General features: G+C 40.2%; 1 protein-coding gene across 20 annotated transcripts in view; it reads left to right on the top strand.

Moving 5' to 3' along the window:
* tmod (tropomodulin) overlaps nucleotides 1–26,320 on the top strand; it is a 109,023-nt gene that overhangs the window by 45,466 nt on the left and 37,237 nt on the right. For 5 of the 20 annotated variants that reach the window (XR_012998299.1, XM_076366398.1, XM_076366405.1 and 2 more), the window contains 8 exons: nucleotides 21,630–21,782; nucleotides 21,893–22,060; nucleotides 22,149–22,275; nucleotides 22,362–22,582; nucleotides 22,663–22,817; nucleotides 22,898–22,994; nucleotides 23,077–23,224; nucleotides 24,635–24,736. Coding sequence is in view for 15 of the 20 variants with exons in the window: in XM_076366398.1 (XP_076222513.1) it covers nucleotides 21,630–21,782; nucleotides 21,893–22,060; nucleotides 22,149–22,275; nucleotides 22,362–22,582; nucleotides 22,663–22,817; nucleotides 22,898–22,994; nucleotides 23,077–23,224; nucleotides 24,635–24,723 (1,158 nt within the window). In the remaining 5 variants the exon portion in view is untranslated. The other 15 variants (XR_012998303.1, XR_012998301.1, XR_012998302.1 and 12 more) reach the window with 9 other exon arrangements.

The raw sequence follows: 26,320 nt of genomic DNA, 5'->3' as shown, positions 1-26,320 counted from the left end.
TCCTCTTATTTACCTCGAGCGATTTTTCTTGAAAAACACGACTAAGAAGCATGTGCGCATACTTTCGTTCCCGGCGATGCTGCGAGCGCGTCAGAACGCGCGACATCTGGCACGGGCTGGGCCCGACCGAAAATACCGTCAGAGAAATGAAGGAAAAAAGCTCAGTTACGCAATAGAAACTTTTACGTACTGCGCAGCCGTTCGGGCCGAACCGACGCGACGTCCAGGAAGTAAAGCGACGTATATTTCCGCGTGGATGGTCGCGCGTTTTTCATTGCGACCGGAACGGGGCTGGCTCTTCTTGCCATGACAAATTGTCGACGCTAGAAACTCATTAATTCGACATGAGTACAAAGTTTAGGCCTTTTGGCGTGCTCCGGCACCTGGCACGATTTCTTTGGCTCCCGATGTCGAGCGCGCTATCCCCCACCACGCACCCCATGTAATCACGCTGATGATTAAAATCCCATTACCAGCCTCCAGAGCTCCTTTCTCTTCGTCCCGGTGAAGATCTCGAGCAACTTCCGTCTACCCGAACAATCTTCCCGCCTTCTAACCGGGTTTTTATTGAATTGCCAGCGTATCGCTTGCCAGATACCCTATACTTACGTATTTCGTTCGCCGCCCTATACACCCATCGATACGTTTGCCCAAGTTCTTTTTCACCTGGGGAACCGTTAATGAACGATTCATTACTCTGTCTATAGATATGTTTGACATATCGCCTGACTGACCTCATTATTTCTTTCATTTTACATTTGTTTCGTGTAAACCACATTTTCTAACAATATTTCTAATGTAAGAGACGTTGTATACAGTTTCGCGATATCCACGTTAAGCTTGCCGTACAGATAGTGTTACGGAAAATTCTGGTGTAGCTAGAAGATTAAGTAAAATCGGTCTCGTCGTAATTGTCAGGGTACCAGTGAGATTCGATACAAAGAATAAACGTGTACTCGAATGTTGATGCAACGGAGAATTCGTTTGCCAAGACGAGATTAATGCGTTATTCCACTCGAATCGGCTCTCGATTCCCTTCTCGAAGCAGGAGACGCGAAGGAGCGCTGATTTTTCGAGGGAATAAAGCAAAAGACTGTGTTCCATTGCTCCGAACACAGCAAACAACAGTGTAGCGGGTAGCAGCGCTAGATAAAAGAATTATAACAACGAAATCGCCTTTCGCATCGCGTAGTCCGCACTCGAAACGTGTAATCCTCTCAGGTAGTTCTCTCATCGCGAAGGAAAATGTAAGAGTCGAGAGGCGAGGGGATGTCCGATGAAGGATCCTCGCGCTCGGAATAAAATCGGCCGGGTTTCGACGCGATATTTCGCGCAAGGAATCTTTTCTCCTCGGGCAATGGTCCTCTCTCCGTATTTTTAACGCGGGAATCGTCGAAAACGTGGCTCCTTACGTCCAACGGTCCGCCGGCAGCTGGCTCGCTTTATTTTTTCATCGGTGCTACCGTCAATATTATTGGCTCGAAGGACCTCCGCTTATCCGCGGGATTTCGCGAACGCGGCAATTGGGTCGAAATAATTCCGTTCGTCGATGCACGTTCCTGCACTCCTCCTGCACCCTGGCTTTACCGTTTTTCAAGGAATGCCGGATCGCGCTGGAATTCCGGCTGCAAGTATTTTAGAATTTCGTTGCGAGAAATTCAATTCAAAGTGTATCCCGTATCCTCGGGTGCATAGTTGAATAAGCTTTCCTTTTCTTTTTAACTAATACTTTGTATATTTTCGTTAAAGCTTCGTTGTTAAAACGCTGGTTGTTTCGTTTGGATTATTCGCAATTTCGAGAGTGTACATAAACTGTTATCACAGGTTGTAGTCAGTTTATAAAGGAAGCAGGTGTTGAGAGAAGGGTAAGGGATTGTTTCTCGCGACGTTCGGAATTCAAGCTGAATCAGGGGATGAATTAATCCCCGTCGGTAAAATGCGCGCGCGAAGCGACGCGTGTGGCTTTTCAAGTTCGTCGCGACAGAGGTCCTCACCGGGGATGGGGTCTTTGATCTTTACGGCGCGAAAAGAAACGCTGGACGAGCGCGCCGCCGCCCGTTTATAAAAATACATCCACGAACAGAGCTGCTATATTTCGACTCGTCCAATCGATTCACGGGCGTATTTTCAGATGTTAGACGACCTTGGGCGATGAGAATACACTGTATTTCCCTACTCGTACGAATGTCACTCGTTTCGTGGCGCGAGGAAAAAGAATTTATAGCGGCCCTCTCTCGCGAAATCCTCTTTTACAGCTCTTTTCGCGGTCGCGTGGGAGAATAAGAGAGAATTGAATCGATTTATTTTCGTTCTACCGGGAATTGATAAACATTCATTATTTTTAGCGTTTAGTCTGCGTGAAACTAGCAATAAGGTAAATTGAATATATTCCGTGATCAGAATTCGGGCAATCAAAATGTGCCTTTTTACCATTATTCCCCTGTTTGCGATAAATAGTGAGATTTCATTTGTAGAATAATATTTACATATGTAAAGTTGCGAAATCTACCACTTCACGTGCAACGGTTGAAGATTACGAGAGTCCCGAATCGGTTACCATGCTCTACAGCCGCAAACGTTCACGACTTCAAAGTAAAGATGGCTGTCGGCCTCCTTACCAGTTAAAATAAAGCCTTCCGATACAATTAGAACTGCAACGGGCGACAACGTGAACCGAATGCACTGGGTGCGAACGTTCTATCGTTGATCTGGGTTGAGTGGCACGTAAATAATCCCGCGTGTCAATTTAAACTTAAATTTAGCGCCCGCAAATCTCGACGCAGAACCCCTGCGCACGCGGTTCGACCGCGGAAATGTTTCGAGCGTGTTCCGTGCCAGTGGATGGATCTGTCGAACGTTCGAACATATTTTTGCGTGCGAATTTTCGTAGAACGGCACTGCGGACCGTGAAATCGCTGAGATGTAAACACAAATACAAAACGGAATTTTACAGTTTTTAAAATCCTGCCAATATCTTGATGCAATATCGGGGATAAGACCGAGACTAAACAAAGTTGCCTTCAATCTTTATTTGAATAATGCATAATCGACGGTGCTCGACGATTTCGAACGATTCTGCATGTTAAAGCTTTTATGTAACGGGTGCTAAATCTACTGCGTGCATTAGCCACCGCTTTCCATTTATTTACATCTCGAAACTTAATCCGAGGCTTGTAATGATGGGAAAGAAATGTTCGATGAATATTAAATTTGTTCTGTTTGAGTTCGTTATTATTCTTATACCTTTCAAGTGTAACCCTTCGAAAAAGATGTATCGCTTACAATTTTAACGCTAAAACTAAGAAAAGGTCTCCTAATCTTGTATCTGTGCAGATACACCGATTTCATTGATAAGTTTTCGCAAAAACGCTTTCATAATTTAAATACTATTAAAATAGAAATTTTGAGATGAGTGACTTTGGTTCCTCCGGTAGTTTTAGTGTTAAGAAAGTTAGTTTAAGCTCAACCACCGTCACGCGAGGCTGACATTTCGACGTGTCTGTAAAAATGCCTGTCCTCGTATCAATACAAATCTAATGTAAAGTTTTATTAAATATAAATCACTTATTAGTTATTCTTAAGAACGATTTTGTTCAACGCCCAAGTTACCATCCCAGACAATATTAACACATTGCATATTGGTAACGGAGAAATCTCGTTTTCATATAAAAATTAATTAACACGTTGAATGCACAATTTCACGCAGCAAAACACGCAAAATGAACAAAATATGATATTAAGATATCTCATTGAATCGTTTCATTATTATTGCACGTTTATCTTGCTGAAGTCACCGCATTAGGTGACATTATTTGTAATATAAAAATATTCGCAAATAATCACCGTTTAAATCACTGAACTATAGTAATTCGATTTCATCGGTGGTCACCGGTGATCCACATGGCATTCAACGTGTTAATAATGCCACCAACCGCAAAGGATAGGAAGAGAAAAATGGTAATATTAGCATACACCCGGAGGAATGAAAGAAAATACAAGTGGCGAGGCAACACGAAGATTCCGGCCTTGCGAGCCCAGGGCCAAAGATCGACAAAGAGACACGCGAGGCGTGTTCCCGCGTGGCTGCCCACAAAGCGCGCCGTGACGCATGTGGAATTTTATTTTCCAAGTCCCTTTGTGAGTCGAATTCATCGCGACGCGTAAACGATACCTGGAAGTAGTTTGTCCTGGCTCGCGATAGTGGTGACAAACTTCCGGCCGTGAATAAGCGATCGAAGAGAAAACGAGCCATTGTCGGGAACGATCGGGCTGCGATCGACGGGAATATTTTTTTCTTCTCCGATCAACGCAATATATGCCATTTCGGGAACGTTTATTTATTATCGCAGCGTACGATGAAAACAATGGAATGTCGAAAGGATACAGAATTATACAACTTTCCATTGTCGAGATTCCGTACAAAAGATTTGAATCATACATTCGCTGAAATTTCTTCTTTTTTTTAGAAAACACTGCAATTGAAACTGAAAAATTCCCCTTTTCTATGCTCATCCTGTAGTATAGAATTAAGCGAAATTTTCCTTTGGCAAGCAGTCATTACTAGCAGCACTCATCCGTAATACTGATAATATTCAAAGATGACATCATTGTGATATAATGTTCGACGTAATGTTAGGTAACTTTCTTCTTGAAAAGTTTCATGTTAGTATATAGATTTTTTACGAATACTCTTCGTTTATTAATAATACGGTGATGGTAGTGTATTTTAATTTTAGTTTTTTGTTTCTTTAATTGGTTAAGAATGTGTAGCTAATGGACCGTGATAAATGATAAATGCTTTCGTCTGACCGTGGGGTTTAAATGTACCCTCGATGCTCGAGGGGCAGTCAGAACGCGAAAAATCGATGGAATTTTCAACGGGTCGCGGATATATAATTATACAGAGAAACCTGAATGCCGAAGAATCGTTCGTGTAAATATCTAACGGAAGTTGCGGAACCAAAAATCCGTGGAATCCGCGCAATTCGGACCACCAATACCGCACGAATGGAATTTCGCGATCCGGTTGCCCGTTCAATTCTGCTCATTATTCCGCGACTGCCACTGTTTCGCGATGTTTCATCCTATTAACCATTAAACACAATATCATTACACAGTATTAAATACTTCCCCGCCCGGAATGTCTATTAAATGTGAGACTATATGATTAGCAGAACTACGAACAGCTTTGTTCCCATTTCCCGTAGGTTTCAACGCGGATTTGTTTGAACAATCAATTCCAATTTAAAAAGATCATTCTTCGCGTTTCAGATTTTCCTAGCGTGTTCAAGATGGCGCAGGCTGCGTTAAATCGCCGGCGTTCATTATGTTAATAGGACCGTCGTCGGATGTTACTGCATACGAATTAAAATTAATGGGAGAAATTGTATAAAAGATTAAAAGTGAAATCAGATATCGTAGAGAGCGAACAAAAGTAGGTGAACGCATTCATTTCTTGATAGAAACATCCGTTTTGCACAGTTTATAGGAAAAGTGAAGTATAAATACACTGATTATTAGAGAAATTATTAGAAATTGTAAACGCGACGGGAAGTGTTGTATGTTTTGTAATGGAAAGTGCGGCCACAGGCGTGTCAAAAGGACGCTTAGAACACAACCTAATAATACCACCGGTTACTTAACAATTAGCGTCACAATAAACAGCGCGTCTAAACATCATATGTTCGCACAGGGAAGCGTAACTAAAACTTTTTTACTGCAATTCAATCTAATTATATTCTTATTGGTCATAACAAAAATCCTATTATGTCCTCGTATTTTTCGATTTCACGGAAATTAGGTGAAACGTTGGATAAGATTTGATACATTATTAATATTCAAAGAATAGTACCTTTTAATTCAATATTTCCAATGACATCAACAGAACCTTGAATTCGCATAAAGATCCGCAGTGTATTGATTAACACGTTCGCGGGCGTGAATGCTACAGCATTAATTTTCATTGTGCTGCAAACTGATATGAATGCTATAACATTAAAATTTATAAGCCACATTGTCATGAATTCAATTCTATATAGCCTCAACTCTTTGAAATGATTGTGCACTTTAACCCTCGGAGTACTGCATTTGCATTTTTCCTATTTTTGCGGCTCATTACAATTCGTACTGTCCGCGAACGTGTCAAGTATAACAAAAATCCTATCGCTTCCTCGTATTCTTTCGATTTCACGGAAATCAGGTGAAACGTTGCTTGAGATTCGGCGCATCGTTAACCGGCACGGCGTCCACCTGCCTGCGTGCACGTAAACGCACACAGTAATCGATTTGTGGGTTAACGGCGTGTCACTGTCGCAGTATTTTCACATTCCACGCTACTTAACATTGAGCATACGGGCACGAACGGCCGGGCGTACCGGCCGTGAGAAGCCCCGCTCCGCATTCTGTCGCCGAATCTATCTCGGAACGCATTTCAGATGCATTCGACACGCTTCTACGCGTGCCTCTCTCTCCTTGCGGACGAAATTAATAGACCCTGAGAACGCATCGGGCCGGGCATATCTAATATCGTCGACAGACCGAATGACGGGGACATATTCCCGTCACGCGAATCATTCGTTCATCCATCACGCTTCGATGACAGTGACTGTTCCGCGCGCGGTACAATTGCTTCCTGCCTCGTTCAGTTTTATTTTTTTCTCTGTCCCCATCTCTCTGTCCCGTTGCGACGCCGATTGAATAAATTCATTGTTGACACGGGGAAAATAAACCCTTTATTGTCAGGTGAGTCAGATGGAGTTTGATTAGCGACCGTAATTGTCGAGCCGCGGGTTACTTGCGTTTCACCTTTATGCCGTTTATAGTGTACCCTTTGTCGAGCGTCGTGTCACGATTCTCTCTTCTATTCAATAGCTTAAAGGGGGAGGAAAAGGAAATCGGATATTCGTTTTGTTGTTTCGAAAATATAGTTTCATATATTCTTTTGAAGTCAGTGTTAACTTGATCAGTGAACTATAGGCAATTACTCGGACGGAGGAATATAATCCTTTCGACATCCGATTTGAAAAATTTATGTCTTGATATTCAGATGCAGAGAAACTACAGTAATCACGCATCCGTCGCGTAATGACATTTATTTTCATCGTTTCGTAATTGATGTTCCTACAGTATTTCTGCGCGTACAAAGGGAAACTGAAAGTCTAAACCGAGACTACATAGTAAAGTAAATATCACTGTCCCCGTGGTCACGTAACAAAACGACTTTCGCGATCGTGCTTCACTTCGTTGCGAATTTAGTCACGCTGCTGGTTAGACAAAGAATTGGATTAAAATTCGCAAAACGGTATTGAACTTGATCTCGCCGGCCGGTATAAATTTTATGCCTGGGAACCGCTGCACGCTTCTGCTCGGCCTGATCACGATCGCCGGACCAGTTTGCCACCCACACGTGGGAAACTAACTCGAAAAGGTCAGTGTTGTGTGTATACCATCCCCTCTTTCCCTCCGTCCTTTGCCGCTCGGCAGTTTCGTTACGACGTATTGTTGTTTGCATTGCAACGAGGAGCATGCAATTAATTAACCGGCTACCCGAAGCCGAACTAGTTCGTCGCGCAAAGAAAGAATCACGAACGCCGAAAAAGTAACGAAAGCCCGATAAAAACTGCACCCGATATGATTCGACCGAGAAATGCAGATTGATGAAGAAAGTGTGCTGCTATCGTAAAATAAAGTAGTGGTCTCTTTGTGTTTGCTCGTTTGAAGACTCTGTTCAAACAAAAGGCGTGTAGGAGAGCACTGACCGTACAATGCAAACTCATTCTACTTCGAATTGTCACTTGGTAGTGAACTGATGGGAATTCTTGTTTTTAAGGAGCAGTTGGTAACAATAGAAAATAGATAAAAGATTCTTCAAGCAATAAGTATTTTTGGTGTGTTCGAATTTTCATTTGTTAGTGAACTTTTGGGAATTCTTGTTTTTAAAGATCAATTGGTAAGAATAGGAAATAGATGAATGATTCTTCAAGCAATAAGTATTTTTGATTTATAAGTATGTTCTACTGAAAAATGCGAAATAGTTTTCATTAAATATTTATTAGTAGACTAGTTGCCATGTTCATACTTTCTCATTCATATTAAAAATGAACTCTCAATTCATTGAAACTTTCTGGGATTGTTTATTAAGTTTTATTAGATCTTTTACGAATGATATTAATTATATTGTAACAACTGTAAACGTGGATGTTACAATTAGAGGTAGGAATGTTTCACTCGAATATTTGAATAACTCTCGCACCATGCTGGTTTTCTTTACCTGCACGTGTCCGTGAAAGCAATATTGGTAGTTATCGGTGTAATGACGTAAATCGGCGACTAAATAACCGTGCGATGGCATTTAAAGTGACATTTCAGCGCGTGTGTCATTATTCACATGCAACGAGTTACGTTCCAGGCCGAGTTTATCAATGACTAAATATAATACATCTAAAAATACGCTGCGATAGTAACAGGTTGGTCGTGCATTCAAGAATTCTTCGTTCTACGGGAACAACGCACGGAGGAATTTTATAATAACACTTTCCTCTCTCGCGTTCAATGCATTCCACGATCTTTTACTTTAATCTTACTATCTCGATTCCCACGACTCAGAATGTTTCGGTATCGTGCATTTCGCCTCATTAAATTATACGATTCTATTCATACTGAAAGAATAGCAGCACTTACCACGTCGTAAAAAATCTTTTTTCCTAAAATTACATCAATTATACCTTTTATAACGTGCCCCTAATTATTCCCCATCCGAAGGGATCAGATGAACAACAATCGAAAGGTGCTTACACGATAGCGTCACATTAAACATTTATGGGCTCGCGTTTGATATGTTAATTGTGCATTAACATATGATAGCGCGAATGAATTATGTAAACCCATTTCCGATTACGAGTGTAGTTACAGTGATAATTTCAAGCCAGCCGAAATGACAATTAGCCGATGGCTCAGACCACGATTCGGTGATTCAATTTCTTACTTCGCGAAGTGAAATCTACTCGCACTCGATGGCTCGGTATGGTAAAACGTTTCACATGCGTGCACCGTACGATAACGTTGCTCGCCGATGTAAACCGTAATAAACCGAGTAGATTTTCAAAGTCGATCTTTTCAAGGAGGAAGTCTCAGATGAAACATTTGTATTCTATATTTTCGACTTACTTTTTGACATAGAATCAATTCCTATTCGGTTGTACTACCAGTTACAGGACAGCCTGTATAGGAATGACGCAAGGGTGTAACTTTAAAGTAACAACATTCTCAGCAATTGTTTCAGACCGACAAACAAATCGTTGCTCCTCGGGACCGAGTGATATCATCTCGCAGACTCGAGAAGTGACATCATCGCACCTACGTGCTCTCGCAGATAGGTAGAAATGCCGCGGAAATCTCAAGATCTTTTGCAAACCCATCCCAACCGTGTCCCTTGGCCACATCATTTCTGCTGTTGGCGAGTCGCGGCATTCTTGCGATCGATTATCTAGCGTCCAGACTTGTTTTCCATGTTGCTTGTTTATCGTACGTCAGCCGGTATCCTCGGTTCAATACAAATTTTTGCATCGCGAAGATAAATACACCAAGAATCGATGAGAGTGATTGCTAGACATCAGGTTTACGCGTTTACAACGTTGTCGACCTTTAAAACTTGGGAAATAAACGAGTCTCAACATGGAAATAAAGTAAAATTGCACGGAGGGAAATGTTCGAGAGAGTTTCATGAGATTTATAAGAATATTACAGGATTTCTAATGAGATAAAGAGAAAGTCTATCGATCGCGAGCTTCGCAAATTAATCTATGAATTTTCGTTACGAGATTAATGATTTTGCTAACGATCGCCATCGCGCGAAACACATTGAATCGAATTGCTACCCCGGATATTTCGATTAATACCGTGGGCCAGTCGATCGTTTTTACGTCGCCGTGTCAAGTGCAATGGTCGTAAAACACGCAACTTATTGTTATCCATTGTCGAACCGATATACGCTTGTTAATATAATAGCAACACTGATCAAACTGTCAAGTCGATACGCAAAAGTTTATCGATCGGCCGGGTCATTTCTCTCGAAATGAATTATTCATAGGCGCGCAGAAGAGATTCACACCTCCGAACGATCGACTTTAAAGTTAAACGATCTCAGGAGAACGCGCAGAAAGATCGCGTAGAAAGCATCGCAATTATAAATAAACGATGCGATGAGAGCATGCAAACTAAATGGTAAGAGGGTTTAATCACGCCTAGAAACGCGATTCCCGATGAATGCTATCATTTTTGTTTCAACACCGTAGCAAGAGTGTACCGCGGTTTCTAGCGACGCTGAAGTCGGCGGGTTTACAACATTCGTAGCGACACTATGTCATTCATGCAAATTGACGTGAACCGAGTTAAATCGAGTCGAAAAGCGGACGTCCTTAATTACCGCGGACTGTGTAGCAATTACGGCTGCGTATTTTTTCTCTCTCTCTCTCTCTCCTCTTTTCTCTCTCTTTATTCCATGGCACGAGTGAAAACGCTGAAAAAGCCTGGCGCGCACGCCGTCTATGGAAACTGCTCTGGGCAAACAGTGAAAGTCGTTGAACGCAATCGCCGGTTGTTTGTAGACTTTGCTAGCTAACCCGCCGCACAATACCACTACTACTCGTGTTGCCGTCCTCTCATCGAGCTTCCAGCATAAAAGTCAGTTGTTTAGTTGCGCTCCAGCTCCAGAGGCCTCGTCTTGGTCCGCGTGCCACTCCCTCGGTATCTTCCTCGAACCTCGAATTCCGACGGCATTCGTCTATACCGGCGTTCGATACCAATTAAAAACTCGAAGAGCTTCCTAGCGGAGAACTTGACGTTGACGCTCGATATTTCCGAACTTCCTTCGTGTAAGTAAGCGTTTTTGTTTATTGGACGCCACTTTTGCGCCGCCGAAACCGTGGACGATGACGTTTGACGTTTCGATAGTAATCAAGTTTCCTGGTGTAGACGTGAAGACTTCGTTCGTTGTATTTATGGGGATAATCAAAATCGCGTGTGATTGTGGTTTATGAAGATTTGACGAATGCGCATGGATTTCGTCGAGTTTGACAAGATCTTAGTCATGATGAGTGCAGAGATTTACTGTAGATCGATTTACTTGCGAGTCGGAGGATTTTAGATGCATAGCTTCTTGGAGTTATAACTATTCATGACTAGGGACGGATACGGAAATTTCAAGGCAGTAGGAATACTACTGTTCTGAAAATAGTGTTCGTGTTTCAGAAATTAGGCACAGCTACGGACGAGCGTACCAGCTAAAAAAATCTTGAGGATTATTTTGAAACTTGCGACCAGTTTTTCGGGGATATTCATACGTTTTCCGGACTCTGAAAGACAAACTGAAAGCGGAAAGTGCGTGAAGTGCCTAGAACCATCCAATGTCCCGTCTGAAAAGACTTTAATGGCTTTTTCAAAAGGCTCTAATGGCTTCTCCTCTACCCGCGACACTTTCACACTTTTCCCGCGTTATATTCATAATTCATCATTCATGAAAATACGACATAAACGAATGAACTAGCATACAGAACTCGCACACTCTATAATTGAAGATTTGCTATCGCTCTATTCCCTGCCGAAAATATCAATTTTCACGCGAACAGTCTCGAATAACCAAAAGCACGCATTCATCGGAGAGAATGACACATTTCGATCATCGCAGCTGACAAGTGATTTCAATCTTTAACGTATCGCATCGCACGCATTAGCGCCAAAATGATTACATTTTACCACGTTTATTCTAATTCGAACTCCTTGGAACGTCCTCTGATAACCAACCGATTCGCCGAAACGTGTTCGTAAATGTCCAATTACGCGAACGACAAGAAAAAAAGACAAAAGGAATTCGCTTCTATTCACACGGAATCACCGGTTCCCGGCCGAAGCAGAATTTCAGCGCAGCAACAGTGGCTTTATCACGGCAAACCACGCAGAGCGTTTCGAATACCGGGCTCCGGGTGTCCCGCCTAAAACAGCTGGGCGGTTTCCACAGGGCCATTCTTCTCAATTACATATCCGTCCGCCGGATCGTTCATTACGCGGCGGGGAAATAATACAACGTCGCGCAATCTGTCGCGATAATTGGTCGACGTCCGCGCGCATTGACCGGCTTGCGGTCATTAAAGAAAACTGTTGTTAATTAACGACGTCCCAATATTTGGTCGGCACACGATGGCTCGTTTCCGCGGCCGGGCGTTATTGTAGGGAGCGACATGACATAATACACTGGCGGTAACCGGCGAAACGGCCACGTCAATTAATTGTACAAACGCGGCCCGCCCTCTCGATCGAGAATCGATCAAACGCGTACGAGCCCGAAAGTTCGAGCCCCCCGTTCTGCGAGACGGCTCGTTTTCGCGGATTTAATTCCCGCCGTTTCCCGAAGGCCCATTACTATTATCGAAACGCCACGGCGAAGGAACGTGTTCCGCGTTCTACGCTGCGCCTCGATACGCACCGCGTCGCGCTACGCTCGTCGATCGTTGATAAAACGTACCAGGCGATATTTATAAGTCACGCACGGTCACCGGAAGATCGTATCGGGGAACGCTGACCTACGACAAACGGCGTGGCCGCGAATGGACAACGATGCGGTGAAGAATACCGGTGACTTGATTTGATGATGCTTGTCGTTAACCCTTTGTCGTATGATTTCGTGACTGTACTCGTTGGAGGTACTTTATAAGTAATTATTAGGTAGAAGAAGAAGGAAGTTTGTATTCATTGATAGCCTACAATTCTTCGAGTTAGCTCAACCAGTCGTCTATTAAATAAAGGACATGAGGATACCAAAGGATTACTTGGGCTAGAGATACATTGTCAGTAATTATTAGCTAAACAAAGAGGGAAATTTGTATTCATTGGTAGCCTACGATTTTTCTTGTAGCTAACCCTTATCAATTCTTCGAGGTATCTCAACCAGTCGTCTACTAGATAAAGGACATGAGGATACCAAAGGATCACTTAACCTAGATATAGTTTATCAGTAATTATTAGCTAAAAGAAGAAAGAAACTTGTATTCATTGCTAGCCTACGACTTTTCTCGTAGTTAACCCTTATCAATTCTTCGAGTTATCTGAACCAGTCATCTATTAAACGAAAGACACCGTGGTACCAAAGGATTATTAGACACGCGCGATCAATGAAAAGAACAGTGATGCTTCAGACGTCGTTGGTTCAAGGCGAAACCGTTACACGATTTTAATAAGGCTTAACGAGTCTCCTCGCGACCGTTATGATCCTCGGATCGCTCGGAATAGTTATAATTGGAGTTCAAGCGCGAGACCGAGCCATCGGAAAGTGGAAGAAAGTTGAGGAACCATTTCCCTGGCAGCCGATCGTCCCCCGAGCTGAAAAGTTGACACGATGACCCAGATCACGGAACCTGGGATCCATACACTTTCACGATTGCGGGACCTTCGCGTCCGCCGAGGCCAAATCGGTTCAATAGCTGCGCGACGGAGCGGCTGGCAGGTCGCCAATAAGGATCTGTTTATACACAAATCGACGCCCGGGACGCATCGATCGCGGGACCATCCGGAAAGGATACATTATCACGGCGAAATTCTTGGACATAGAGTAAAATGCACTTGGGCCACCCGCGCTCCCGTTCAAACTCGATACAATGTTGAACAATTCGTTTGGCGAAAATAGTCCGACATAAATCTACTTCCGTTGATTTATCGCAACTACACCGCCTGTCCGCTGACTCCTTTATTGAGCAAGTTTACAAGTGTTCTGGCGAAAATCGAGACCAGACTAGACACAACTTAGCCACGCAGGGAATTGTTTCGGTGACTTAGCAGGTGCGAGGAATTTCGAGTAATACTCGCGTTTTGTAAATCTTTGATATTTATTATTCTAGACTCCGATTTGTAAGGGTAAAGGTGGACATGGTTCTGTTTCCTGTATTAGAGATTGTAAATTTGGAACTGAGGTTGTTGTTAAATGTCAATCAGACTTGCTGGCTTTTATATTATCTTAGACTCCGATTTTTAAGGGTAAAGGTCGACATGGTTTCGTTTCCGGTATTAGAGATTATAAATTTGGAAATGAGATTCTAAATGTGAATAAGACTTGCCGGCTTTTACGTAATTTTGTATTCTTATAGCCAAGAATGTGTTGTTGAGATAAAGTAAAATCGTATTTCTTGCGCTGGCAATTTCATAAGAAAAAATTAAAGTTCATCTTTATGCTTACGCTTAATTTCACTGGTAGTTAAGTATATTTATTAGTTACAAATGCTAATGGATCCGCGGTTTAATTACGTGACGACACAAGTCGTAAGACACTTTGGTGAACGTATAACGCCATCCTACGCGAAGTCTTATCGACTGATCACCGTGCATTTCAGTTTTCTTGTGTATTTGTTGCGGAAGATACCGAACCGTAGTCGTAAATTTGAAATATTGCTTCAGATAGAGAAATGAAAATGTAGCATGCAGAGCAACCTTATAAAATGTAACGAAACTGGCTCTGCAAGTTCTAGTATTTTTGCCAGGAAAAAGGTGTATCTGATCTACATGTAAATGTCATATTATCTTAAACAGGAAACGAAAAAGAATAGGACCGGACGTAAAAAATGATACTTTCACGTTTCAACCAAAACCCGTTTTGAATGCGTTGCACGTTGAAAATGTCCTTAATACGATAGTTTAATTATTAATTATGCTCCCAGCACGCGACATACATCTAATAACGACCAATTAGTTCTCAAATTAACGTTAATTAGGAGGGGATCAGACCTATTTTTGAAAAAAAAATACGACGTTTAAGGCGAATCCTTGATAATTAACCGCGATGTAAAAAACCTCGCGAACGTTTGGACATCTGGCTTCGTTTGCGAAATAACGGTCGTAAAAGTCTCTATGGCGTGACGACTGCAACAACGGTTTCTGTTGCAGGATGAGTTATTCTCAGATATCTGACTTTACGGCTACCGTTATTTCATCAAGCATTGGATAGTACAGAATTAATTAACAGTTACTGGAAAAGTTACAGAAATTTTCATAAATCTACCATAGGAAGAATGAAGACTTGTTAAGTCAATTATTCCGTAGCGATAGCTCTTAACTGATGATATGATATGATTATTTCTTTTCCAAAGAATTTTAACTTACTTCATACATTTCAACGCTTCTTACTTTCTATTTTGTAACCTCTGCTTCGATGGCACTGTCTTCTACCCGCAGGTAGACGCATTTGAAACGAATACTACATATATCTCCATTTGTCAATAGAATTTGTGGTTGCAGTGTGATTATGGTTGCGGTTACTTTGCACGAATATACTATTCCGTGCCCCATGGAAGCTATATCTGCCACGTGTACATTTTTGCGCTACGGTGCGCTATAGAATTTTCAGATTGCTTCACCGGAGGAAGATCAGAAATTACGAAATAGTTTTTAAAGACTTCATTACGAAGGAACTAAATGCGTACACCTTTACATCTCTTTTATATTCACCGCGATCGACACATAAAAATGATTACATTCACTTCTATTTCATCTTACAATGCTCCAGCAATTTTAAACTTCTAAACGGTCCGAGGTTGAAATGCATGTACCGGCTAGCTTCTCGTGATCTTCACGAGTTGAAAATGTCGTGTGTGAGTATTTCGATTCGCTTCACTCGGTTATGGGAGAAAGACACCGATGGAATCGAGTTTCCAATTTCCAGACGTTGAAACCGGAGTAGATTTGGCCTAGTTGCAATCAATACGCGAGGAAAAAGTACGATGATCGGACATTGCAGCGTGGAACATGCAAACGAGCCTGCGTGCACAAAGTAACGGAATGACCATTATGCGAAATCTTTATTGTCAACATCACCGTTACTCGAACCTAGTTCCACTTGTGAAACAACTGTAACCAGGATTATTAAAGATGTCTGGAGAAATTAACGTCTGCGGTGATATGTCACAATTATATTCAAAATCGTGGAAGACGCGACCGCCTACGGATTATTAAGTAACCCACGTTTACAATAACTTCATAAGATCTAAGAAAATTCCATTCCGTTGACCAAGAATTCACCGATTCCAGCAACAGTAAATTAAGCTGAAATTATGTTGTAATCGGGAATAGTGTCATTAGCGCAGTGCAATGCCAACTACACGTCACCAAGTTTCTCCTTCAGTTGAATCTCTAATATAATCATCGTACCTTGTACCTTACGATTAACAGAAGGATTTTACGCAAGTTTTCAATTTCACATTAAATTCTCTTGAAACAGATTAATACCATGTTATATTACCTCTGCAATTAATGTTAATATCTCGATAGAATTCTTTAATTAATTGCACGCTTACTCGAATTTTAATTACTCGTATTACATATGATCGTCAGATCCGTGTTTAATTATGAGAGAATTGAAAATACCATTAAGGTGTTCAAGATAACATCTGCATGAAATGTTTCTACAAAATGAGTATTTGTCAGCGCACATAATCTATGATTGCGATCTTGACGCTTGATCTCTCACGTTCATTTAGAAAATGAATTTTTCCACAGTCAGGTAAGCAAGTCATCCAGCCTTGATATGTGAAATTGACTTGCAGATAGTATTACGCGTGGGTGACAAATGATCGCATCAGGTGATCTCTCCCAAGGATACCGCTGATCTCCAATAAGACGCCTAAATAACGCACGAGAGGATCTCCGCTGAATAACGAGTAGAAATCAGCTCTTACCTCATCCATGTTTATCTGAAAGTGCAAGAACTGCTGCACCTTCTCTAGCTTTGGAATCCTCGAGAGTTCAGGTTTCGTAACTACCTGTCTGACCATAGAAGGTCTTTGGCTCGATTCCCCTTGGTTCGTTTATCGACTTACTCTTCGATAAGTTCAGTTAATTAAGTGTACCTGTCCGAGATACGTCCCTCGTGCTTTACACAACCTTGCATCCGAAGTTTTCCGAGTTTGCAGGACGATGATTTTATGGAAATTTTCTTTGATGATTTAACCCTTCGAGTGCCATGGGAAGACAAAGATGAATAATTATAAAGAAAAATTTATACTACGATCAATTTTCATCTAAAGTACATAACATTTTGACACAATACTAAAACATGTTATACTTCCTTTATTATTAATAAAATCAAAAGGAATCTTTACGCAATGAATATCTCTTTGGCACTCAAAGGGTTAATAGATGTATAGGAAGATTAATATGTAATGCAAACTTTTTGATTCGTCACACGAGAAAATTTATTCTTCCGTATCGATAATGTTTTGTAGACGTTTGTAAACGACGGTCGAACTCGTCGCAGTGAATAGGCGTCGGAGTGCTCTCTGTCAGCAACCAGACAAGAAAAACCTCGGATTTCTGAGAGACAATGTTTTACTGGTAATATTTCATTCGTGATTGGCCACGTTGAAATAAATAGTGTTGTCTGGGAGGCTCAAAAATGAATGAGCCCCAAAAATACAGAGCTTTTCTGGTTTAGAGGTCTTTTTTTGTTGGCTGAAGCAAGCCCCGACTGTTTGGTCGACGATTGTCGATGAGACTGCATGACTGCAGCTTTAATAAAAGAATGATAGAGTAGGACATGCATTTTCGTAAATGTGTCCTAAATTTAGCTTAACTAAAGTTTCTTCAAAACACAATGATTCAATATCAACTAATTACTTGAACAATTATTACAGTTCATACTCAACGTTCTACTCTTTTAAAATTGAATTCCTTAATCCTTAAACTTTACTTACAATCAGTTGTTATTATTCAAAGATTTCATTATTTTTACTTTCTTAAACGAGAATCTTGTCCAATTAATACGCAATCTTCCTTTATATCTACGATTAATCATTTTTCATGTAATCACGAACAAAAATAGCAGCATTATATATTTTCAGTCTCTAAAGCAAGTAAGGATAATTTTCAATTGCGACGCTGGTTCAAAATATATTTGCCGGTATCCGCTCTCGGCTCTTTCTTTTCGACTTCCTTTATGCACGACACAAATTCCGCTCCGTCTGACTGAAACGTCGGCTTTGTATGACTCTTAGGCGCGCTTTTGAGGAAATACGCGCCCCTAATTGCGCACACGGCCCATTAGCGCGCCTCTAACGCAGGATAGATCGCGTCGATTGACGTGCTTTTCCTTCGGAGATTTAATTACCGATACTTAAACCGGCCTAATTTCGAGACATTGCACTCGTGGGAAAAGTAGTTTGCCAGACAGGGTGCGCTGGTTTCGAAATGCGTTTCGTCGACGAGTCTAAGCAAATCGGCTGTCTCGACGACAGGACGTTAAGGGAAACGCCCGAATCTTCCATTAAATAAGTCTCGAAGAAGATCTACGCACACTAGCAATTCGCTTGTCTACACGGATTTTTTTAGGGACTTGAAAGGATAATTCGTGAGAGATTAAAGGGAACCTAAAACCTGTTCGATCAAATAATTCAATTAGCCCGACACGCGCGTTCGAGGAACAAATTACTATCTCGGAGAGACAAGGAGTTTCTGTCACGGCGAACAAAATGTTCGAGAGGATCGCAATACAGCTTCGCGGACGGGAGCGTCAAGGGGGCCGGCGTTGTTTCCGTTATTATTAGAAACAGTGACAGCCGTAGCATTCAAATCTCGTGCAGGACAGATCAACTTTTCCTCCGCCGCGTGACTATTCACCAAGCGGCGAACGCGGCGAGCCTGTTAAATGCCGTGAAGTTATTGCCAGAACGATACGTCTCGACGGGAAACAACTTCGCCTTTTTTTCATGGCCGTGAAAGTAAGACGCGCGATTTTCATTCAGCTAGGCAGGAACAAACTCGCGCCGGAGATGTAGAAACTAATTAGAAGACAGATTTCTCACGAGCTTGGCTATTTGGAGCACTGAAAGTTCCATTGTCGAGCACCCGCCCGGGAATCCGATAGATCTAGTTCGTTATATCGCCACCTAATTATCGTTAGGAATAGTAAACAATGCGCCCATTTAAGTTAGGACTATCCACGGTGAGAAGACTCGCATTGCATCATGTAGGAAGTAAAAATTGTACTTTCATCGATACCGTGCATCGTTTTCGGCGATTGCATAAGCTTCCTAACTCGTAAAGAAATGTACGGAATCGTGCACACGTTACTTTCAGATATTAAACGTAGATTTTATTAGATGATATTGTATCTAGTTAATCAGTTTTGGCAGACGCTGTAACGTAATTGTAAAGATCTTCGCATTCCTGGATGCGGGTCTTGAAATAGTTCAAATTCCGTTGATTTGTAACCCAGCTTTCGTTGAATGCCAAATTTATCGAAGAACTGTATACATTCTGCTACTATCAATAATAGACCCACGTTTTTGACGAATTCAAAACTTAATTAAAAACCTAGTTCCTGTTATATTCATATACCTAACTACAATTCATCAATTTCAAACTTTCACGTACATCCATCAATACAATAGAATACCCTTAAACAATCCCTAGTACACCTACCAATACATTAATCATTCCTATCAATGAGACTCCCCAGAAACAATTCCAAAGAGGCATAAATGACGCGAGGAAAGTAGCATACGTTATCGAAAATGGCGCCGCTTCCGGTTCGCCATACTTTCACCCGAAGTGACATCTCGCGAGAGCCTGATATCCTCCCGTTCCTAATCTCGCACGTTCAACGTTTAAACGAGCGTCCTTGCGTTTAAAATGTAACGGTCCTCGGACGCGTTTCAGATGCGACCATTCACGGGCCACGCGATCAAACAAAAAGACATGGGTGCGTTCGTCGGTGGAACGGTGAGAGATTAAGCTGCCGTATTCCTGAGCGCACAGGGGTGTAATCGTTATTAATGCGGGCCTAGGTCACGGGCGACGGATCGTCTTTGGTGGCGGCTAGTTAGTTCATGAGAAGGCCAGTGGCCGCGCTCGCGCTCACTATAAATAATCATGGCGCGGGGATGTCCAAGTATAGACCGTTGGGAGTTTGCCAGCCTGCGAGGAGGCCTCAGCTATTTTTGTGCCTGTCGCCGCTACGAGCGCTACAACGCGCGATAGACACTCTCTAATCAAAACTGCACGACCGAGGAACGACAGAGATGGTCGCTGTCTTTTCCGGCGACGGGGATCGGACCTGTGCGACCATCCCCACCATCCTCCATTGCAGATTCGCCCGCCTACGCTTACGAGCCACGCTGATTGCCGGTCTTGCACGTGACCTTGAGAAAAATTGATTTATCGAGTTAATTATCGCTGTAAAGGTTCACGGCAGATTCAGTTCTTTCGGTAGACCCATTTCCGCTGGCAACACTTGTCGATTACTTGATCATGATCTTTGCGCTTTTGGGAACCTGATATTTAGCGTCGTCTCGAATTTCGAAATTGCAACGTCTAATCCCCCCTGTCAGAGTGAACGATTTTATTAGTATGTTTTATAGAAGATTGATATTGAACGTAATAATAGGTGATTTCTGTTTGTTTATGTTAAATAGAAAATTGATTTACTGTTTTTAAAACATGAGATAATTCATTGACTTATATGGGTCTGTTTTGAAACGACCGCCATGAATGTTATATCAACGTCAATACCTGCGCGACGCCAGACGCGCAGAAACTTTCTCCATAAGCTAGCTTCTGGTATAGTTCATTCATGCGAACACCTTGCGAAGTTGATGTCAAATAGAATAAATGATGATTGAATGAAAACCACCGTTTCAGTTTGAATTTTTGTATAATAGTTTACTAGAGATTTTTTTCTGGTTGAAAATATCCTATGGTAAATTCCTGCTTAGAAGTTTCGTTTAAAAACAGTAGGGGCTATTCGGAGCAAACAAGCCATTGGGTAGATTATTTGTTCGAATATGGTATAAGCGTCAAAGGGCGCTGCCGCAATCAGCCGCAATCGGTGAACTGGTCAGTGAAGTGTGCGTCTGTCGTGAGAAGTGGGTGAGGTATTTGATTACGAGCGATTCACCTAATTTCGCATTGGAAATTATCACCGGTACTTACATTTATTGAAGGCAATTCGTTTAAAGTAATTTGGAATTTTGTTTGGGTTGCGATATCCCATAATCAGGCGCGAATCTTAGGATTAGCGTGGGTTGTCTATTTGGCAGATGAGTTGTCAATGAAAATCAATTCGGAATTATCTGGGGCAAAGGGCATCAGCCGCGTTGGACAGTTGCCGAATTTAAATGCAAGTTGTCGATTTGCTGATCGTTCGATCAGAAACACTGCCTCCGTATACTCTTGGACATAGCAATGAACGTTTACGTTAACGAAATATCTTGTCATTGATATCGTTGCATTCGACAACACATAACTCGTTCCCGGTTTCTTTCCTTTGCGATCGTTATCGGATACCACTGTCTTTGCAACTTTCAGTTCTAATTGTTGAGTGAACCTCGCGCGCGTCCGTTCCGGTGAATCAGAGGAGAGTGAAATTAGTTGTTAATCATATTGTAGAAATTTTATACTGCTATTCGATTAATCGAAGAATTAAATATATTGTATAGTGTTGGTTTAGAATGTAAATGTGTTAGATGATTAACATAGACTAGTTTAAAGAGAGAATCGTTGATTGCTATTAGTTGTGCGCTGAATCTATTAACATTACAATTAATAAAATGTCACGAAGATACTCAGTAGTTGATCAAGAACCATGGGAAACTTTCCAGACGTCCGCATCAACCAAAACTACCACCATGACAACCGCAGCGAAATTATACGGCAAAGATTTGAGTGAATACGATGATGTGGATGTGGATGACTTATTGGCACAGCTTACTCCAGAAGAAATTAATATATTGGCTAAGGAGGTGGATCCTGATGTAAGCAAATTGTTATTCGTTTATTTTTGATGTAATGTGCACATATAGGTATATTTATATGTTTATAAAATTATTTTAGTATTTAATAGTTTTTGGTGTTACCTTTGTAGGACAGTTTTATGCCACCTTCTCAACGTTGTAGTTACGAATGTGATAAGAGTCCAACAGGTCCTCTCAATCGAAAGAAACTTATTGAACACATTAATAAGCAAGCTCTGGAGACACCAGATATACCAGAATTAAAGCCTTATGTACCTGGTGTAATAAGAGGCAAAAAGGTTAGTATTATTTAATCTAAAATAGCTAACAATGTATACAAATTTTGTAATACCGTTATATGTATATATTTCTATTACTTTTTTATAGTGGATCCCACCTCCTCAAGAGACTATAAAAGAAAAAGAAGCAGACGAACAAATTGCTATTGATCTTGGAGAAGAATATGAGCAAGCATTATCTAATGCTACTCAAGAAGAAATTATTGATCTTGCTGGTAATGCTATTAAAAATATGTGGAAGTATAATATTTTCATTACAATATGGATTTGTATATGTTATATATTTTTATATTGTGCATAGCTATCCTCGGATTCCATTCCATGATGAATCAAGACCAGTATCATGCCTCCTTATTAAATTCTGGTCAGCCTGTTGGTTTAGGTTGGGATGGAGTTACAAAAGCTAGTCAACCAAAACCTTACCCAATGGAACCACCTAACGATACAGACGTTGATGCTACAATCAAACAAGTTCGAGAAGATGATGCATCATTGATTGATTTAAATTGGAATAATATTAAAGTGAGTACATGTACCTACAAACACTTTCAGGTATGTAGAATGTTTAACATTTTACTTAATGCTAATTTGTTGTTCTGTAGAATATATCCGACGAAAAGTTTATTCAACTGTTTGAAGGATTGGAGATGAATACACATCTCGAATCTTTAAGTTTAACAAACGTGGGAGTCACTGATAAGACTGCACAAAGGTTGGCAGAAGCCTTAGAGAAAAATTCTACACTCAGAGTACTCAAGTTAGTATGATGCTGTTTATAAGCTTTATTATCAACAAAAACAGAGCAAATTATTTCATATTAAAATTCTATTTTTTCAGCGTGGAAACAAACTTTATAAGCCCGTCTGTGATAGTGAGGCTCATTAAGGGACTCCTTAAAACAAAATCAATAGAAGAATTTCGATGTTCCAATCAGGTAAAACAAATAAAATTACTATTCATGTCTGAAGATGTATTATTTACTTTAATGTTCATGTTCCTGTATTTTAAATGTCTAGAGGTCACAAGTGTTGGGAAATAAAATTGAAATGGAAATTACACAGTTGGTAGAACAGAATCCAACATTGCTTCGACTTGGTCTTCATTTGGAATTCAATGATGCTAGACATCGTGTGGCTGCTCACCTGCAACGCAACATTGATAGGAGTGAGTACAAATATTACATTTGTAAAACGAGTTACTTATTTAATAATATTTTATACATAAGTAATGATATTTATATTACCGGAAACGTAAATGAAAAGGTTATGTTTCGTGAATTTGTATACCGTGTAGTATACAGATTAACATTCAAGATAAATCAATTCTTTTTCGTTTAATTAGTATCTAGCAATAGGTTATCAAGCTTCGCCCAGTTATCATTGATATAACTTTCCGATTACATCAGAGATAACCATATTTATTGTACTATTTCTTTCAGATATACTGTTCCTGAAACATTCTCGATATATTATATTTTATTTCATATGTTTAAAGCAGAACAAATCTTTACAGGTTATTTATTATATTTATCCAGACATATGTTATTACACTCCAAGTTTAGCAACTCTACACTCTAAAGAGACATATTACTGTTTTCATTCATACAATTTAGAAATTAAAATCTTTAATTTTTCGTTTAGATGGAAGCAATTGTATGGGAGACCATGGAGATCATTTGATGAAATGCTTCTAACACTTCCGACTCTGCTTCGTAGTCTTACATAGCACTTTATTAGCTCATCATCATTCATCCATTCATCCTGCTAAATTCATTTATTATTTTTTTAGCTAGTGGCATAGAGGTAATTATGAGCCCCCCTTAGAGTGCACTCATACAATGTCTTTATTACCTGCATCATGTTTTTAATATTTCCGAAATCTGACCGATACCCTGCCCTTCATTTCTGACGCTTTCCAATTAATTACTATAGTTAGCCCAAGTATCTTATTATCACAACATTTTTATCACTGAAGATACTGTACCTAGAATATTAATTAGCGAACATAGTATATTATTAGTCTGTTTTCAATTTTCAGCTAAGTACAAAACCAAAGGTTAAAGTACATAAACATTTGATTCGGTATGAGTCTGTTTACATCATGTTCCAGTTCCATTTTTGCTTCTAGCTTATTTAACATTCAAAATAAACAGTAGCTTGTAACTCATGCTTTTATGTATTGTCGCTTCTTTAATAAAATAAGACATGATTAATATCTGGATTACTATATCAGATGAAGCATTCGACACTTCATTGGCTTCACTAAAGCTATATATGACACTTGTACAAAGGAATTTTCTATTCTATGGAAAACACTATTCCGAATTATTCTAGGTCATCATCTTCCTTTGTAATGATTTCGTAGCATGATCCAGCATATTATCCCCTTCCAATGCAAGTATTTAATTTTTCTTTTCCCCCATTTATACACACAGGTTACAGTAATTTATAAACACTTAATAAATTAGGTATTAAATCATAAAAATTTAATCCTAAAATTTGGTTTCTTCCCTTTCATGTTATTAAACTCTTTGCTGAATATCGAAAATTTTAATTATGTATTTATTTTTGTTAGTTTTACGTGTGGCACGCGCTAAGGTAGAGAGCGGTACACCCTCAAAAAATTTCATAATCCCCGTAGGCAACTTAAAAGACAGAACGTAACGCAGATAATGCAGTGAGTAAATATATATATTTAAAAAATTTCAATTTCGATACATTTTTGAGAATTTGCCCTTGATGCCTGTTTTATTTGGTCTATATACCAAGGTTCGTGATGGTCCCGAATGTCTATGAATGTCGAGTCGGAATAGTACCTGTTAAATTGTGTAGAAAAATACTTTCCGTCTGTTTATGATAGTTTTAGTTCGTGTAAATTTTGTACACAGAAATGATCCTGGTTTGACAATATTTGAGTTTGTCTTTGAAATTGCCCTGATTATTGGAAGAATGTTCATCCTCTGTATCAAGAACTGAGCATGCTGTTAATAGTATCACTATTATGGAGATAAAAGTCAGTGTTGAGAGTAATTGCATTGATAAGTATGAAATAATCAACACTCACTTTATGATTGATAAACGTAATGACACCTAGGGTGCAGCTGTCTTTGCAGATTTCATTGAATCTGTATGAGAAATAGTTTTAATACTAACATACCAAGGGTACTACAATATTGATTGTCTTAGTTATTTATTATAGTTACGTTCATGTTACTCTGATTCTGATAGTATTATTCGAATCAGATAAAATGTGATCCTAGTTCCGACTATAACACTATTATTACCTGTAGCAACAAACTATCTAAAATGATTTATATACATTATTCATTAACATTCCAACATCCTTTGCACGATCATATATTCAATTGCTCGCATCATGCTGTTTCCCATTACATACTCTTCTGTAGTATTTCCTCTAAAATATTAATGCATGGTATGCTGTAAATGAGAAAGGGGCGATTGGTTTAAGTCAATTATTGGATACCAGTTGACAGGACACATATCTTGGTTTACAATTTCCCATATAAACATGTTTCAAATATTCCAGATTATCTGTCAAATTATCCTTTAGAAAAAGTAGATGTGTATTACATGAAACTAGAAAGATTATAGTAATCTCTTCAAAGAATCATGATGGCGTGCCACGTCTACCTTCGCTATAAGAGGGAATTTCGAAACGACAGTTCCATTAACTTTATTGACATACTTTATTGTCACGTTTATCGAGGATAATCATTTGAGAGCAGTTTCACGGTTTCGTTTCGATTTTCCCATAGTCAGAAAACATTTACTATTTAATGTACACCACTGTACCACCCACCGATGAGAGACTCATCGAGTCAGAGCTGCGGATTATACTTACGACACCTCTATTCTTTCCCAACAGTACGGAAAGACCTAACGCTGCGGCTACAGTTCCGATTCTTTAACATGAACCACAGGAAACCTGCCTTGATTCAATGAAAGGTAGCTACACGTTCAGTGTTGGTTCCATCAGCGGAATGAACTGCGTGTTACTTATATATGTGGAACAAGTCATAATGGTTATTATTTTTGCAGCTTCACTAATTTCGCTTTGCAATAGGCAGCATATTCTGGTGTCCGAAAAAAATGTACACTGGAGCGAAAACGAATAGCATTTTCAGGTGACTAAATTTTAGAGTGGTTTGGGAATTTTCGATCTTGAGCAAGGAGAATGATCCACGAGCTTTTCTAGCGAGTCCAAGCAGCTCAATTACCTTCGGAATATCAAAGTTGGATC

Source organism: Nomia melanderi, chromosome 3, assembly GCF_051020985.1.
Source record: "Nomia melanderi isolate GNS246 chromosome 3, iyNomMela1, whole genome shotgun sequence".
NCBI classification, from domain to species: Eukaryota; Metazoa; Arthropoda; class Insecta; order Hymenoptera; family Halictidae; genus Nomia; species Nomia melanderi.
This window is presented reverse-complemented; position numbering and strand designations above follow the sequence as displayed.